The sequence below is a fragment of the Zootoca vivipara genome, chromosome 12 (genome assembly GCF_963506605.1).
Source record: "Zootoca vivipara chromosome 12, rZooViv1.1, whole genome shotgun sequence".
Taxonomy (NCBI): domain Eukaryota; kingdom Metazoa; phylum Chordata; class Lepidosauria; order Squamata; family Lacertidae; genus Zootoca; species Zootoca vivipara.
The window spans coordinates 40255314-40273166 of NC_083287.1; the positions used below are offsets into that span (position 1 = coordinate 40255314).

Consider the following 17853-nt stretch of genomic DNA (forward strand, 5'->3'; position numbering starts at 1 on the left):
AAACTGAACATCTGCTTATTCCACAGGCTTAGCATCTCCTACTGCCATAACACCTGCCGCATCCCCTTTCTGCAACAGACTGAAGTCAACAACACCCATCTCAAAACCCCTGGAAGGTGGGTCATTTAAAAAAGGGAAAGTATGCTGTCTAATGAGAGTGGTTTTGATTCTCTTTAATCTCAGCGACTGTTTTCATTCTTATTTTGCTTAGAAATTGAAGCTAGGCCAGATATGCAGTTAGAATCGGACATGAAGTTGGATAAACTGGAGACTTTCTTGGGGAGGCTGAACAACAAAGGTCTGTAACAGTTTAAGGCATTTTATGTTTTAGCTCACCTTCCTTACTTATGCTGATTTAGTATTTTTTTGACTCCAGCTGTGGCTCGTGAGTTACATGTCTACAACATCCACTAGCGAAGCTTTGCTTAGTTCACGACACTGGTGGAGCACCATGGCTCCCCAGTATAAAAAGCACATTTACCACCTTTGTTTGTTGTTCTGCCTTTTTTTCCTGTGCTGTGCTCAGCAGGTTCCCAGACAGTCTCCCATTCAGGCAGTGATCCAGACACCATACCTGCTTGGCTTCAGTTAACTCACTGCATCAAGTGCATTCAAAATTATTTGCCACGCAATATATTTATTTTACAAGATTATGAATATTATGACTCACAAGAAAATTACATTTTTTATTGTTTATACAAATAGCTATTTGGGGGTTGGGGCACACAATATATGGCTTGCACTGGGCACAATTATAATTAGTTCTGACACTGCACTCACGACTTCACTATAATCTGTGCTATCAATTCTACCTAAGCTTTTCAGTTTTCTAGCATTGCTTGTATTACTCCAGTTGAAGTCCACAAAATATTCTCATCCCCTTCTTAAATGCCGGATCCTTCTTTGAAGAAATTTGAAATGGCAGTGGTGTTGTTCCTCTGCACACTTAAGCAGACTTCCCATTGCTACTATGACCAAGAGAAACTGCCAGGAGTACAATGTTGTTGTTGTTTAGTCGTGTAGTCGTGTCCGACTCTTCGTGACCCCATGGACCAGAGCACGCCAGGCACTCCTGTCTTCCACTGCCTCCCACAGTTTGGTCAAACTCATGTTCGTAGCTTCGAGAACACTGTCCAACCATCTCGTCCTCTGTCGTCCCCTTCTCCTTGTGCCCTCCATCTTTCCCAACATCAGGGTCTTTTCCAGGGAGTCTTCTCTTCTCATGAGGTGGCCAAAGTATTGGAGCCTCAGCGTCAAGATCTGTCCTTCCAGTGAGTACTCGGGGCTGATTTCCTTCAGAATGGAGTACAATAGTTGAAAGCTATTGTTGCTTATTTTGTTCTGTGTCTTGAGAATGTAAGGGAAGTCCTGTTGGATAGTGCCAGCCAGTCATCCACCCAGTCCGCACATGGGGAACCTGTGGCCCTCCAGATGTTGGGCTCCAGCTTCCATTAACCCTGGTCAGCATGGCCACTGGCCAGGGATGATGGTAATTGGAGTCCAGCGACATCTGAAGGAACACAGGTTTCCATCTCTGATCTAATTCAACGTTCTGTTTCACACAGTGGTTAACCAGATGCCTCCAGGAATTTCACAAGCAGGACACAGAGGCAGTAGCCCTCGCCCATTGTTGCTCTCCAGCAACTGGAATTCGCTGACTTTCTCCCTCTGAACTTGGAGGCTCCATAGAGCTATCATGACTAGTCCTTCCTGACTTTCTCTCATCCCTTTAAAAAGCCATTTTAGCCATTTAAGTGTTCCTTGTTGTCTCCTTTGTCTGCATTTACGCAGGCAATGGAAGTTGTGTGTCCCTTGGGGTGCAGCATAGGGTTTTTTTTTAATTAAAAATATATATTGAGCGATAGAAAGATATTGTATTTTGTTTTTTCTATAGTTGGTGGAATGCAAGAAACATTGCTGACAGTCACAGGAAAATCTGTGAAGGAAGTGATGAAGCTGGATGATGAGGAAACATTTTCCAAGTTTTACCGCTGCATGGATTACCCCGCTTCCTCTTTGCCTTTGGACCTGGATGAAGACTTTGATGCCATATTTGATCCTGATGCACCAAAGTGAGCACACTTTCCCACACACACCTGGGGAGAGGGATGCTCCTACCACTGCCAGAGTTCTCCTTTTTCCCTTCCCTAAACAACTCCTACTGGAAAGTTAGGCTATGCGCTCTTGTACTGCCATCTCTTTCACACCTGTGGCGGAAGCCCCAGACACCCCCCCTTTTTTAATTATAAGTCTTCCTTTCTCTTCCTTTTTAGAGCTAGGAGTGGTGGTGGTAGAGAAGGCAGTACAAGTTCCTCATTGCTTGAAAAGGGAATGCTAGGATATAAAATTCTTCAGTTTAAAGACTAAGAAATCCAGTGTCAGTGATGATGTTAATCTAAACCACTGAGCCTCTTGGCCTTGCCAATCAGAAGGTTGGCAGTTCAAATCCGCAAAGCGGGGTGAGCTCCTGTTGCTCAGTCCCAGCTCCTGCCTACCTAGCAGTTCGAAAGCACACCAGTGCAAGTAGATAAATAGGGGGGAAGGTAAATGGTGTTTTCGAGTGCTCTTGTTTCCGTCACGGTGTTCCGTTGCACCAGAAGCGGTTTTGTCATGCTGGCCACATGATCCAGAAAGCTATCTGTGGACAAACACTGGTTCCCATGGCCTGAATAGTCACCTTTGACTGGACTTAACCGTCCAACCGTTACCTTTTACCTTCAATTTCATTATGGTTTGCATGACCAATGTATTAGGACTTATGCACCAGCAGCATTTGACTGTGGTGACAGAGCCTGTGTGCATGTATATTTCACTTATATCTCATCTTTCTTTCAAGGAGCTTGGGAGGGGCAGTGCATCAAGAGATTGTTAATTGAGCAAGACCCCATCTATTGAGCTTCTAGGAACCTGAACCCAGCTTTGAAGTGCCACATTGTATCAGGGGCATAGTGCCGTTCGCCAGTGCCCGGGGCAGGTGCAGAGTGCACTTGCCCAGCCCACGCTACCACCAGGCGGGCGCTCATGCACTGGGCGGGGGCGGGGCATGGAGGGTGCTCTTCACCCAGCCCTCACTGCTGCTGCTGCTCGAACCCATGTCCCTGAGATTAAGAGTCTCATTCTCTACATTGCCATTGTAATTAATGCTAAGCAAACCATAGGATTGAAAAGGCAAGTGCTGGCAGGTAGCAGTCCTTGCTTATTGTTATTTATATTATTTATTAAATTTGTTACTCACTTTATCTTACCCAAGGCAACCCAAAGTGACTTCCAAACAAACAAAAAGTCCAGATGGATACATTAAATGGGGGGGGATTAGAAACAGTTAAGGACCAAAGGGCTGTTTAGACATCTAAATGCAGAGGTTCCATTGCAATGCCTTCAGAAAAGGCTGCATGAAGTCTCTGCTTCTTCCCAAAGGCACACATGGCATTTTATTGGTGCTACTAAACATGCACTTGTTCTCTCTCAGTGGAGAAGAGAGGCACGCCATGATTGCTCTGTTCTTTATTTTGATCCTGTAAATAAATAACTAAACTCAGATGCCACGTGTCTGCAGTCTCAGCTTCTGTTAGGACTTTGCTGTTTACTATGTGCATGCATTTTTGGATGCATGTCATGCTTGGCCGTCCGGAGGGGTGAATGCTGTGCTATGCACTCCAGACGGGTGCCGGGAGAGGGCTGTCTCCCACCGAAAAGCACCAACAGGAATAGGAGGTAGCATTTTGATGAGGATAGATTCTTGTGCACACTGTGCGAAACTGGCATGCATGAGCGGCATTGAGTACACAATACACTGCTGTGTATTGGAAGCTCCCAACGTTTCATGGAAGGCTGATAAAAGTTTGGGTTAAGCATGGGTATCTTTGTTTTCTCAGGTTAACTTCTTTGGTAGCAGAGCACAAACGTGCAGTGAGGCCCATGCGCAGAGTCCAGGCTTCCAGAAACCCTTTAAAGATGTTAGCCGCAAGAGAGGACATTCTTCATGAATACACAGAGCAAAGGCTAAATGTGGCTTTTATGGAATCAAAGCGAATGAAAGTTGAAAAAAGTAAGTTTCGTATCCCAAGTGCACCTTTCGTGTGCTACAAATGCAGTGTTCTCAGAATTTATGGTTTGGCTTTGAAGTGGTACTGTTGTAGAAAGAGCACTATGACCTTGGGCCAGTAAATACATTTTTAAACAATCTAAAATATCCATACCCAAATCAGGTGCATGTGAAAAGGGGAGGAACAAGATGGGAGCATGTGGACATAAATATACTTTCCAGGCTGATAAACTTCCATTATTATTATTATTATTATTATTACTACTACTACTACTACTGCTACTATTGTTATTATACTTGTAAATTACTTGGAGACCTTTGGGTAACAAGCAACTAATAACAACCTGGGAATATACTAGAAGTCTGAGTATTTACAGATCAATTTGCCTTAAAATAGGCAGTGCCTCAAATAATAATTTTAAATGAACAGTGCAGGCAGGGAGGAGGGGTTGTCAGTCATTGCCAGGGATGTGTGTCTGTATGTCCTGGAAAAGGACTGCAAACACACCTGAATCCCATTCGGTGACTCAAGTAACTATTATGCAAAAAAATAATGATGATGCAATTTTCCTTATAGACTTGTTGTCCCATATAAATATATAGGAATTTTAAGAACTAAATGCTTCCATTTTTCACCATTAGCTTGAAAATTTCCTCCTGGAAATGTCAGGTTCTTCAGATTAGTGAATAACTTGAGCTCAACCTGTTTTTTTGTTGTCTCTTTCAGCAGCAACAACAAAAAATGCTGGAAATGAGCCATGCATGAAAAAACCTAAATAAAATTTGGAAACGAAACATAATGTGGTTTCTTTGTTGTTTTGTCTGTGTGGCTTTCTTTCTTTGTCTTTCCCCCTTGCTTTTTTCTGTCTTGTCTGTGTGTTTTTTTTACTTCTACTGTTTTAAGTGTCTGCAAACTCAAATTTCTCAGAAGTAGCGCTTGCTGGCTTAGCGAGTAAGGAGAACTTCAGCAATGTTAGTCTGCGTAGTGTCAATCTAACAGAACAGAACTCAAACAACAGTGCTGTGCCATACAAGCAGCTGATGCTCTTGCAGGTTAAAGGTATGTGAAAGAGCTATTTTCTAAAGTTTTATCTGAAATGCAGGCTTTAAGAAGTTATATGGGGAACAGAGGAGGAACAGCATCCATATACTGTGGTTGGGGGCTGCGGCAAATGTAGATAAATGAGTGGTCATCTTAAGCCACCCTGGGAATTGGCCCATCAAGTTTCATCGTTGTAGTGTCTGTGTGTTCAAAGCAATTGGCAGGCAGGCTTCTTCTTGGAATGGCTTGGCTTTGTTCAAAGTGGAAAAAAGAAAGAAAGATCACCCAGCAGCAACTTCACCAAATAGTAAGGACCCCCTGTTCCAAAGTTGTTGCAATATTCATAAATTCTCCCTCCACCTTCACAACAGGTGAAGATGGGATACTAGTTGTTGGGGTTTTTTGGGGGGGGGGACCCTATCATGTTGTCTCTTACATAAGGAGAGCCAGCTGCATCAGGCCAGTGGCCCATCTAGTCCAGTGTCTCATTCTTGCAGTGGCCAGACAGATCTCTATGGGAAACGGCTGATCTCAACAGCATTCTTCCCTCTTGCTGTTTCCAGCAAGTGGTGTTCAGAAGCATACTACCTCTGGCACATTCCCCCCCCCCCCCAAACTAAAAAGTCCTAAAGGTTGTATCCAACTAAGTTTCACACAGAGTAGACTCGTTTAAATGAATGCAATTAAGTTAGTCATGCCTATTCATTTAAATGGATCTACTCTTGAGTATGGCTAGCATTGGATATAACCCCAGATATTGAAACCTTGGCTCACAGATTGCAGCTGCTGGGTTATTTTGGTGATTAAGTTGCTTTATTTTTTATGCACAGGAACCCTCTGCTACTCCATAAGCGACCTCTTGCATAAAGCAACATTGTAGAAATGGAGTATTAGTTATTTGTTACAGGGCTATGGTTCCTCCCACACACACACCCCACCACCCTCAGTATAATCAAGCCTGGAGGATGGCTCTAGTACAGTCATACCTTGGAAGTTGAACGGAATCCGTTCCGGAAGTCCATTCAACTTCCAAAACATTCAGAAACCAAAGCACGGCTTCTGATTGGCTGCAGGAAGTTCCTGCATCCAATCGTAAGCCGCGGAAGCCCCGCCAGACGTTCGGGTTCCAAAGAACATCCACAAACTGGTATACTCACTTCCAGGCGTTTGGGAGTCAAAACCTCCAAGTACCAAGGCGTTCGGGATCCAAGGTATGACTGTCCTTATTTATAGCAATGCAACTAGTCTGGGGTTTTTTCTCTCCCTTTCAATGTAGGAAGAAGACATGTTCAAACAAGATTAGTCGAGCCAAGGGCTTCATCGCTTAACAGTGGTGACTGTTTCCTGTTACTTACTCCTCATTTCTGCTTCCTGTGGGTAGGGGAGTTTGCAAATGTCATCGAGAAAGCAAAGGTTGGTGCTTATAAACATTGAGATAACAAAGTCCTTAGTTCCTGGGGAGTTTCTTCTGTGGGCAAGATACAGAATGGCTGTTTGTTACATGTGAAATGTGGATGTAACTGATGGGAAAGTTCTCTTCCTCCTCCTTGTTGTCATTTTGTGCCTCCCCCCCTCCAAAAAAAGCTGGTGTGGGTTGGTTTTTTATATATTAAAAATTGCATTGCAGTTTTCCAAACAAAGCAAGCATTACTATTATGTATTAAAATAAAAAAAATTCCTTCAGTAGCACCTTAAAGACCAACTAGGTTTTTATTTTGGTCAGACGAAGTGTGCATGCACACGAAAGCTCATACCAAAATAAAAACCTAGTTGGTCTTTAAGGTGCTACTGAAGGAATTTTTTTATTTTGTTTCGACTCAGACCAACACGGCTACCTACCTGTAACTAGTATTATGTATTAGTTATGAATTTATACACCGCTTACATGCCAGAATGGCTTTTAAGCAGTATAACATATCAAGTTCCTATGTTACTTACAAAAATCCAGAGGTAAGCAATAAAACCACATTTAAAAACCACAAAGAAAGTGAGGGGATGGAAGAGACAGTGGGAGTCAAAGCTGGTGTTAATGGTTTGTAACTTGTTAAACCTTACAACTGAGCAGATGAAATAATTCTATGTGTGGTGGAGGAGGAATACAATAATTCTGCTTGTATTCAAGGGGGGGGGTGCTTTGAAGATGTTCTCTTTGGCTTCTGGGTTAAATGGGATAAGTCCTCATTGAAATGCAAACAAGAGAGCCTATATGCATCTGACATAGTTTTCATGTTCGGTATCGTTTGTCTAATAAAAACAGCAGAAAGCTCCCATCCTCTTTCTCTGCTCTGAACTGAGCTGTTATCCCACCAGCTGAGACAAGCCTATTCAGCTAATCATGTTCAAATTTCTTAGGCTTCAGAACTTGCAACTTTAATTCAGACAAAGCGAGAACTTGGCTGCCGGGCTCCTTATGTGCAGACCATAGAAGAAGGAATCAATACCCACACTCATGCAGCCAAAGACTTCTGGAAACTGCTCGGTGGCCAGACAAGCTACCAGTGTAAGGCTCTTTTTTTTCCTTTCTCCATCTCAGTGCTGGCTTTTTTGTAAGAATATCCAAGAGTTTCTTCTTCCAAGTTAAACTGACGTGACATTTTGTCTTGCCTGCTCATTTCAAGCTGCTGGAAACCCAGAAGAAGATGAAATGTATGAAGCTGCAATAATAGAAACAAATTGCATTTACCGACTAGTGGATGATAAACTTATTCCTGATGATGACTACTGGGGAAAGATGCCAAAGTGCACGCTGTTGAATTCAAAAGAGGTATAGTAAGTGGTCCTTTGAAGTTCAGTGGCAGCTCTGGTGCTCCTTAAACTTTGGGGGTGCAAACAAGCATTGCCTTTTAGTACAGTTTCCTAGGATATTTTCCCCTTAGGGCTCTGCTGATTCTGAAGGAGGCCCAGGTCCAGCCCTTGAGTGATTGCACACTTTCTTCTCTTGATAACTGAACTAGCACCCCCAAATTACAAATTAAATCTAAGAGTGCCCATGTCAGAGGATAGGAACTGCGGGAACCAGGCGATAATCTAGGAAGTAGCATTCAAGGTTCACCCTTCTAAGCCAAGGAAATAAAATATATTTACAAGGCACTTTTCACAGAGCTACAAGTGGGATAATTACAAACCTTACCGGTAGTGCTTGCCTTGAATGATGCAGATGTCATAGTTTTTCATTATGCAGCTGTAAATATACAAAACTCTAAATTGGGGTGGGTGGAGGGAGGCAAGACAAGAAGCCATTTGTGTAGGAGACCCCAGCAGCAAATCAATTATTGCTCAGAAATTAAGCCTGAACTACTCATTATGGGGAAATGAGTGGGTCCTGCTGATCCATTTCTTCCCAGTAAACACGCATACCATTATTTTTGTGGTGGTGGTGTCAGCATTGTTTAGCTGCACTGCTCAGTTTTTACTCAGCAATTTTTCTTTTTTAGCTAAATGAATGACTTCATTGTTCGTTCTCTCTCTCTCCTCCTCCTCCCCCTCCCTTCTCCCACCTCCTTCAGGTCTTGGTGTTTGATTTTGGTAGTGAAGTGTATGTTTGGCATGGGAAGGAGGTCACGCTAGCACAAAGGAAAGTGGCATTCCAGCTGGCCAAACACTTGTGGAATGGCACCTTTGACTATGCAAACTGTGACATCAATCCTCTGGATCCTGGTGAATGCAACCCCCTTATTCCAAGGTATCAACCCCAACCCTGTGATTCATAATGCCAAATTTCCTCCCTCTTTTGATACCTCCATAACAAACCTTGCCCTGAGCTAAGGATCTGAATTAGAGCTTAGAGCAGGCTTCCTCAACCTCAGCCCTCCAGATATTTTGAAACCACAATTCCCATCATCCCTGACCACTGGTCCTGCTAGCTAGGGATCATGGGAGTTGTAGGCCAAAAACATCTGGAGGGCCAAGGTTGAGGAAGCCTGGCTTAGAGGGTTTCCTCTAACTTTTGCTAATTCTTGTGTGTTTGTGGGAGGAAAATGATGGCTTCTGCATTCACCCCAGCCATTGTTAAAGAACATGCAATGCTTGTGCCAGTACCAGACAGGAAACATGTTTGGAAAAATAAATATTGCAGACTTCCTTCTCAGTATATCCAAACAGGGTGTGTATCTCACTGCTCTACAGCTCCTCATTCACATTTTTAAACAACCCTGCATCAGAATTGTGAAGAGTGTTTTTACCTACACAATCCTGTGTTCTTGTAATTCTCAAAAATAAATAGAGCTTTCAAAGTTGAATTAGGCAAGACGTCCAGCACTATTTTTAACCTGTCACAGCTTTTATTTTATAGTTTGACATTGGAGTGTTTTCTGTGTTTATATATATTTATATACATATATATATCTTTTCTGTAATGCAGAAAAGGACAGGGACGTCCAGACTGGGCTATTTTCGGCAGGCTCACAGAACACAATGAGACAATATTATTTAAAGAAAAGTTTCTCGATTGGACTGAACTGAAGAAACCAGCTGAGAAGAACTCTGGTGAATCCCCTCAGAAGGTGTCAAAATTATATACTTATTTATAGTAGTTTTATTCATGTAAATTAATTATGCATTGCCAATCAGGGCATGAAACAAACTTTATATTGTTCCACAAAGCGAATGAGAGATTGTATGAGAGATTTTATTGTGTCCAGATGGAAATACTAAGCTCTAAGAGATGGATTTGCCCAATGAATTCATAGAATCATAGAATTCTAGAGCTGGAAAGGGACCACAAGGGGCATCTAGTCTAACCCGCTGCAGTGCAGGAATCTTTTGTCCAATGTGGGGCTGAAACCCACAATTATACCTGGGGATTTCACAATAGCTACTGTGGTGCACTTGTCCTCTGTACTAAGATGACATGATGGTTATAACATTTCTTGTGGTCCCTTATGAAGTAAAAGAAACTGAGATTGTCAGGTGTGAGGCTATGTTTCATCATTATAAGCGTAATTTCTATTCATGTAATCTTTTATTCCATGTCTTCTGAAGGTTAATTTTGTGATTGACAACCAAAGTGAATTGCTGATGAACCCCTGTAGGCTTCTTTAGTATGGTGATAAGTGCTTGACATCTGGCTCGTTTGTTATCATAATGTCATAATGGGCTTTCTGAAATTGCTGTTTAAGGGGAAATATGCTTTGTGTCTTGTTACAGGAGGAAACTAGGTCTGACGTCAAACCATACGATGTCATGCGAATGGTACCTGTGCCCGAGACAACGGTTGGCACGGTCTTGGATGGGATGAATATCGGCCGCGGCTATGGATTCATTGAAGGAGATGACGGGAGGCAATTCGAAATCATCACTGTCTCTGTGGATGTCTGGCATATATTGGAATTTGATTATAGCAGGCTCCCTAAGCAAAGCATTGGGCAGTTTCATGAAGGCGACACGTATGTGGTCAAATGGAAGTACCTTGTGAGCACTTCAGGTTAGTGAAAAATCCTCTAATGAAGTATTGATTTTGTTTGAATTGGGTAAAGTGTTGCCCGTGATGCACTCAACTACTCAAGCACATAACCAACTAGTTTTGTTTTTCCGTACTGTATATGAATTGCTAGAGACGATCTTGCTGTTGAGGAGGAGGGCAGGATATAAACAATGTCCTTTATGTATTACACATCCCTTCATAGCTGCCAAGTTTTCGCTTTTCTCGCGAGGAAGCCTATTCAGCATAAGAGAAAATCCCTGTAAAAAAGGGATAACTTGGCAGCTATGCATCCCTTTATGGTCTCTTTTTAATTTCAGGAGGTAACTGTTTATCACCCTTTTACATTTGACTAGTTTTTTTAAACATTAGTACGCCGTTTCTGAATGATGCTTAATTATACAGCAGAATGGCTAAAACATAGTTATTGGTTGTTTGCTACACCTCTTGGGGAGCTCTTCATTCATGCAAAGCCACATATCATTTATGAAAACAGATATACAATATCAACAATTTAATTTTTTCTCTACATACCTCTGTACTACAGGAGGAGCCCTTTGAATATTACTTACTCAAGTGAATTGCTCTCTGTGCACATTTTACCTGCACAGAATTCCAATGATGCTCAATAATACTGAATGCTCACCCCCACCCCCCAAGAAATATATATCTGTCAAAGACTGTTAAAGTATAGGAAATGGCATAGAACACTTGTTTTAAGGTGGTAGCATGATGAGGTTGCAAAATATCACACACATACTGCAGTTGTCTTCATTTTTTTCCAAGCAATGCCATTTACTTTTTGTTATGGTGCTTTGAGAAGTATAAAACTGCTGTCCAAAACTGCAGTTTTCCTGCATGTATTTTTGTCTGCCAGATCAATTTCACCCAGTAGTTCTTTGCGGGAACACTTTGCTGTGCTTTCATCCTAATGTTTGTGAGCCCTAAAAAGGAGGTCTGTGTTGGGCATGTATACTCCTCAGGTTATAGCCTCTCTTGACTTTGCTTTGCAGTTGGGAGCAGACAGAAGGGGGACCTGCAAACCAGGGTTGTTGGCAAAGAGAAATGTGTGTACTTCTTCTGGCAAGGGAGACACTCCACCGTCAGTGAGAAAGGGACATCTGCACTGATGACTGTGGAGCTGGATGAAGAGAGAGGTGCTCAGGTAAGCAAAGCATGGGGCTGTCAAGTTCTTTTGCTTTCAGCATGATTTAGACCAGAGGTGGAGTAACTCTGAGTCAGGGCCCAGCGTGGCCCTCCAGGTCTCTACCTGCCCCTTGGATCTCTCCTAAGGTCATAGCTGCCAAGTTATCCCTTTTTTATAGGGATTTTCCCTTATGCTGAATAGGCTTCCTCTCGAGAAAAGCGAAAACTTGGCAGCTATGCCTAAGGTGACTCCGCTGGCTGGCTCTGCTTCACACTGTGTTTTTGCCTGGCTGGTGTAACCTTGTCTTCTGATAGTCCCTGTTGTTTTTCTGGGTGGAGGGGGCTACTCCACAGACGTGAAATTTACATCAGTTGCTCTGCCTGCTTTTGCCTCTATCTATCACAGGCATGTGGTCCTTGGTTGGAAGGCTGCCCAGAGGGTGATGCAGTGCTTGGGATGACAAAGGTTTCCCAGTAGATTCTGCCAAATTAATGCAATGGCAAAGGCTCTGCTTTTTGTAACCTCCTTCCATTCCCTCCGGTCCTATCAGATGATCAAAAGCATGGTGGGGGAACCTGTGGCCCTCCAGGTGTTACTGCACTCCTGTTGGACTCAGGCAGCATGTATAGCAGGAGTTGTGGTCCGACAATATGTGGAGAGCCACGTGTTCTCCACCCTTGTCCTAAGGACATAGTGAGGTTCGTAGGACACCTGGCATAACTTTTGACCCCAGCCATTTATCAAATTAATTTTATAATATTTTGCATTGCCCTGAATGAAACTTAACTTGTTGTAATGCTAGGATCATGTTCACTTTTCAGGTTCAAGTTCTTCAAGGAAAAGAGCCGCCATGTTTTCTTCAGTGTTTTCAAGGTGGAATGATCGTTCATACGGGCAGAAGGGAAGAGGAAGAAGAAAACACACAGAGTAAATAGCCTCCTGATACCATTTTTTTCTGCTGTGAAAGAAGGGAGAGTTGAACTGTGTGAATGCTTTTACCTCAATTCACTCTGTTGATCATGTAAGGCAGCACAGTAGCATTTAATTTTACCAGCATTTGTCTTGAATGCCAGGGAAGCAAACTAGTAAAAGTGAAGGCTAGTACATTTAAGCATGTGCAAAGTTTCCTTTCTCTACGACCAAGAAACCACAGCTGGTCCCACATGACTGGGAATATGCAGGGGGGTTCAAGATCTGAGGCAGCTTTTTTGCCAAGCAGGATAATTCAGGTCTCCCCTCTTTGGAAACAAAGCACCACATCACACATAGAAGATAAGAAGAATACATTGATATACTGTCTTTCTGCAAAAGCATTTGAAGCAGTTTAGAGTTTGCAAGACACGTATAAAAGGCATGATACAGAAGGGGAGAACAGGAAGGGAAGAGGAAAATAAATTAGGTCCCACCCATCTTTCTAAATGATCAGGTGGAATGGCTTTTGACTGAGGTAGTTGAAGGAAGGAAGGAAGGAAGGAAGGAAGGAAGGAAGGAAGGAAGGAAGGAAGGAAGGAAGGAAGGAAGGAAGGAAGGAAATCCAGGCTAATGAAGTGGGCCTTGCTGTCTCACCTCTCCCTCAAATAGAGTCAAGTGGAAAGACTACTGATGGAAAAGTTGACATCCATTCTTTTCTCACCATACTAGCTCAAGCCACACTGTGTTTCACCGGTGTGGGCCAACAGTGGCTACATTCACACATAACACTTTGACATGGTTTGTTTTAACAGTGGCATGTCAACTCAGAGATGACCAGAAAAGCTCTTATTTTCTCCAAAGGTTTTTGTTTTTTGTTTTTCCAGCTGCTCATGCTTTTGAATCTTGGCATGGGTCTGGGGTGGGATGGCCAAACAAACCATGGTTAAAGAATGCCATTGGGTACAGGCATGTCACCCAACCAAAGTTTGGACAACAAAGCATGATTTCACATTGTGGTTTGCTAACAGAAAACAAATCACAGCTACTGTACATTGCTGGGCTGGGTTTGCACATACCAGTAAACCACAGTCAGGTTCAGCAGACCATCACTTAGCATTATGTATGAACCAGGTCCTTATGCCAGTTAGGTTTGCTTCCTCCAGCAACATTCATAATAAAGATGGAGTGTAATAAAGTAAAAACCATCATAAATAGGAAGAAAAACTGAGTTTTAGTGAAGTGTTTTAAGTGACCATCTTTTCTGATCCGGATACTTTGTTCAGACTTTGCGAGTGATTGACAGTGGAGATCAACACAGGCACATTCCAGGTGTTGGCTGCAGATGTGAGCAACACTGACTCAGCACATCTGTCACTCACCAAAGTCTCGGTCTTCAAGCACCTCAAGGCTTTTCGTTTGCCTGTGCCAATGCATAGCTTAACTTGGAAGTAGCCTTAGCAGTTGCATAATAAAGTTGTGTTATCCATGCCCATTGCAGGCGATTGGCGATTATACTGTGTACGAGGGGAGCTTTCTCTTGAAGGAAACCTGCTTGAAGTAGCCTGCCACTGTAGCAGCCTGAGGTCCAGGATGTCAATGCTTGTTCTAAATATCAACAAAGCCCTCATTTACTTGTGGCACGGCTGCAAAGCCCAGCCACACACCAAAGAAGTTGGAAGAACAGCAGCCAATAAAATAAAAGAACAGTAAGTAACCAAACTATTCTTTTGAATACATATCCACATTGTCTGTCTACAGTTTGTGTGGAAGACCCCTGAAAATGGGTGAGAAATGACTTAAGGGGGTGGGCAGGTAAAATTGAGGTTTATTACTTTTATTTCATTTTTGCACACATATTCCACCCACCCTTCCAGTAGCTCAAGGTGACATACATGGTTCTTGTGTTTTAGTCTCACAACAACTCTGCAAGGTGGGTTAGACTGGGCGGTTCACCCAGTGAGTTTCATAGGGGAGTGAGGATTTGAACCTGGATCTTCTTAATCCAGCACTCTAGCAACTATGCCACATTGGCTTTATAATGTGCATATAGTGGTACTTCGACTTACGAACGACTCGACAACTGAATTTTTCGACTTACGAATGGGGGTAATGGCCGCACGCTTACGAATGTCTCGACATCCAGAAAAAAACTGTGGCGGTTTTAGATAGGGATTTTTTGGCTGACGAATTTTTAGATAGGGTTGCTTCGACTTACGAATTTTTCCGTTTTCAATGCATTCCTATGGGATATCGCGTTTCCAATGGCATTTTTTACTTACGAATTCTTCGACTTACGGAGGTGCCTTCGGAACGCATTAAATTCATACATCGAGGCACCACTGTATTAGGCATTGTATAGAGAAGGTGGCTAAAGTGAAGCATTTGTTCCCATCCCTCAGTACTAGAACTCAGGGTCATCAAGTGAAATGGATCGGTAGCACATTCCAGAGAGATGAAAAACGGCACATCACATCTTAACACGACACATAAATGATTGTTATTTTAATTTGCTGCCACTGACTAGGGTGGCTCTAGATAAATGGGTGTCAGTGGCAAGTAGCCGCGATGGCTATGCTGAGCCTCTGCATTCAGAGGCAGAATGTGTTCAATTCCAGCTGCTGGTGGCTTCTGCGAGAACCAGGAGGTTGAACTAGGGGCCCCTTTGGACTGATTCAGCAGAGCTCTCCTCAAGTTGGGAAAACACTTGCAGGATGTTTGCGTGAGCCAAGGATGTCAGTTTGTGAGAACAGTTGAGTCAGAGGAAACAGGTGATGAGGGTTGGCAAGTGCCTGGTAACTGGCATTGTTCTCAGCTCTCTCTTTTTTGGCAAAGTGTCTATGAGCATGTCTGACTTGGTAAAAACCATGCTGCAGCACAAATTCACAACACTAACAGTGGTTCTGGTGGATTAATATTGTATCTTAGGTGCCCTCTGGAAGCAGGACTGCACAGCAGTAGCAAGGTGACGATACACGAATGCGACGAAGGGTCAGAGCCATTGGGATTCTGGGATGCCTTAGGGAGGAGAGACCGGAAAGCCTACGATTGCATGTTGCAAGGTATGGAATGCTTGCTTTCCCTGTGGTGCTTTAGATAAGATACCCCAGAACTAAAATATACAGACAAGAGAAGGTGCTTGTCTGAAACAGGAATGAGGAGTCTGTGGCCCTCCCTTACCATTGGTCATGCTGGCTGGGGCTGGTGGGGGCTGTGGTCCACAGGCTCCCCACCCCTGGTGTAAAGCTGTGGGGTGGGGTCATCTCTGGTGAGCATGAACTCCATGCCAATACAATGGGTGTGGATGCATTGTCTGCTTTCAAGAGCTCTTGAATGTCAGGTGTATCTGAAGAAGTCTGCATGTACACGAAAGCTTATACCAAGAACAAACTTAGTTGGTCTCTAAGGTGCTACTGGACAGGATACACACACACAGAGAGAGAGAGAGAGAGAGAGAGAGAGAGAGAGAGAGAGAGAGAGAGAGAGAGAGAGCTGAATCAAGAGCAGCAGAGGAGAGCCCCCTTGGTAGTTTACCACCCTCAGATGTTGGGGGGTGCTGGCTATGACCTGGGAGAGGGCATTCTCTGTGGCAGCTCCTAGGTTCTGGAATTCCCTCCCCATCTGGCACCTTCATTATATCGTTTCCATCATATATTGATGTAATACTTCTTTACGCTGGCTTTTGACACCTCAGGTGTGTTTTCAGCACCCACCCTATGGCTATAATATTTTTTTAAAAGTTTTTAATATTGAATTTTAGATTGTTGAAACCTACCTTGGGGCCTGATGGGGGTAGCTGATAAATCGGATGATAATACTAATAAGTCACAACTCATTAAAAAACAACGCTGCTAAAATGGGTAAAATGTCTTCTGAAATATTAATTCTATGTCTTTTCATTGCTTTTTCAAAAAAGATCCTGGGAAGTTCAACTTCACGCCCCGCTTGTTCATCCTTGGTAGTTCGTCTGGTGAATTCTCAGCCACTGAATACATCTATCCAGCAAGAGACCCCACTGTGGTGAATTCTATGCCATTCCTCCAGGAAGACCTCTACACAGCTCCCCAGCCAGGCAAGTGAATGTGGCAGGGGACAATATGGACCCCAATCTGAAGCATCACTTGGCTGGTGCCTAAGGAAGTCTCCGGCCTCTAGGAAGATGCCTTTGCTCAGGAATACTGCTAACCCTGAACGTGCCAGATTTCAGTTACTTGATTATGTTCTTCCTCCTAAAAGTTGCAAAAAAAAAAACACCCCAAAAAACCAGAAGAGGGGTGATGATGATGATTCTTATATTTCAGTAATTCGTATAATGCTTAATCACAGCCATCTCTTAAGTGATGTTACAGAAGACCCAGTGCAGTAAGACTACAAATGAGTTAAAACTATAAAAACCAGATTTCGGTTGTAAACCTGCTGGAACAGAAAAGTCCTTGGTAAGCACTGGAGGTTCAACAGCAGGGGCCTGTCTGATCCTCAACTAGGATTTCCACAAAATTGGGCTCACAGTACTGAACGCATGAGTCCCGGTGGAGATGAGCTGTGCATCCAAGCCATGGGAGACCATGCTCAAGCAGGGATATGGGATCAGATGGTCCCTGAGGCATCCTGGTTTCAAGCTGCTGAAGGCCTTATAAATCAATACACTCTAGCACTCTGATTCACTAAAACTAAGATAATGTACTCTAGCAACACATGGTGCAAATCAGAAGTAGCATATAAGCAGCAGTAACCTTCCTGCAGTAAGAATGCAAAGTGCTTTGCCATTTTCATCTGGTTTGTCTCATAAAAAGCACTGTGAGGAGATGCTGATGGCAGTTTTAGTCCCATTTTTATATGGAAAACTAAGAGAGTGGCATAATGTGTTTGCTGCAGAAGTAGGAACTGGACCAGACCAGACTCCTTATTACGTATGAAATGGGCGTGCTGAAGATATGGTACACCCTCCCTCTCACACACACAAGCGTGCAGTGTTTAGAACCTTTGTCTTTTATTTAACTCGTGCAGCTCTCTTCCTTGTTGACAACCACCATGAAGTGTACCTCTGGCAAGGCTGGTGGCCTGTGGAAAATAAAATAGCTGGATCAGCTCGAATCCGCTGGGCCTCGGACAGGAAATGTGCCATGGAGACCGTCCTCCAGTACTGCAAAGGTAATACAGTCATACCTCATGTTACGTTTGCTGCGGGATACGTCTTTTCAGGTTGAAAACGGGCCAAACCTGGAAGTTCCGGAATGGGTTACTTCTGGGTTTGGTGTGCGCGCATGCGCAGAAGCACCAAATTACGTTGC

The 17853-nt window shown here is 43.3% G+C and overlaps 1 protein-coding gene across 23 annotated transcripts in view; it reads left to right on the plus strand.

Annotated features, from left to right (window-relative positions):
* Positions 1-17853, plus strand: part of SVIL (supervillin) — a 153924-nt gene that overhangs the window by 127969 nt on the left and 8102 nt on the right. For all 23 annotated transcript variants that reach the window (XR_009558419.1, XM_060280865.1, XM_060280867.1 and 20 more), the window contains 17 exons: positions 27-116; positions 212-298; positions 1895-2072; positions 3876-4048; positions 4950-5105; positions 6364-6500; positions 7440-7587; positions 7706-7851; positions 8594-8769; positions 9448-9589; positions 10233-10509; positions 11520-11671; positions 12475-12580; positions 14064-14271; positions 15491-15624; positions 16479-16634; positions 17570-17713. Coding sequence is in view for 22 of the 23 variants with exons in the window: in XM_060280865.1 (XP_060136848.1) it covers positions 27-116; positions 212-298; positions 1895-2072; positions 3876-4048; positions 4950-5105; positions 6364-6500; positions 7440-7587; positions 7706-7851; positions 8594-8769; positions 9448-9589; positions 10233-10509; positions 11520-11671; positions 12475-12580; positions 14064-14271; positions 15491-15624; positions 16479-16634; positions 17570-17713 (2610 nt within the window). In the remaining variant the exon portion in view is untranslated. The remainder of the gene's footprint in view (positions 1-26; positions 117-211; positions 299-1894; positions 2073-3875; positions 4049-4949; positions 5106-6363; positions 6501-7439; positions 7588-7705; positions 7852-8593; positions 8770-9447; positions 9590-10232; positions 10510-11519; positions 11672-12474; positions 12581-14063; positions 14272-15490; positions 15625-16478; positions 16635-17569; positions 17714-17853) is intronic.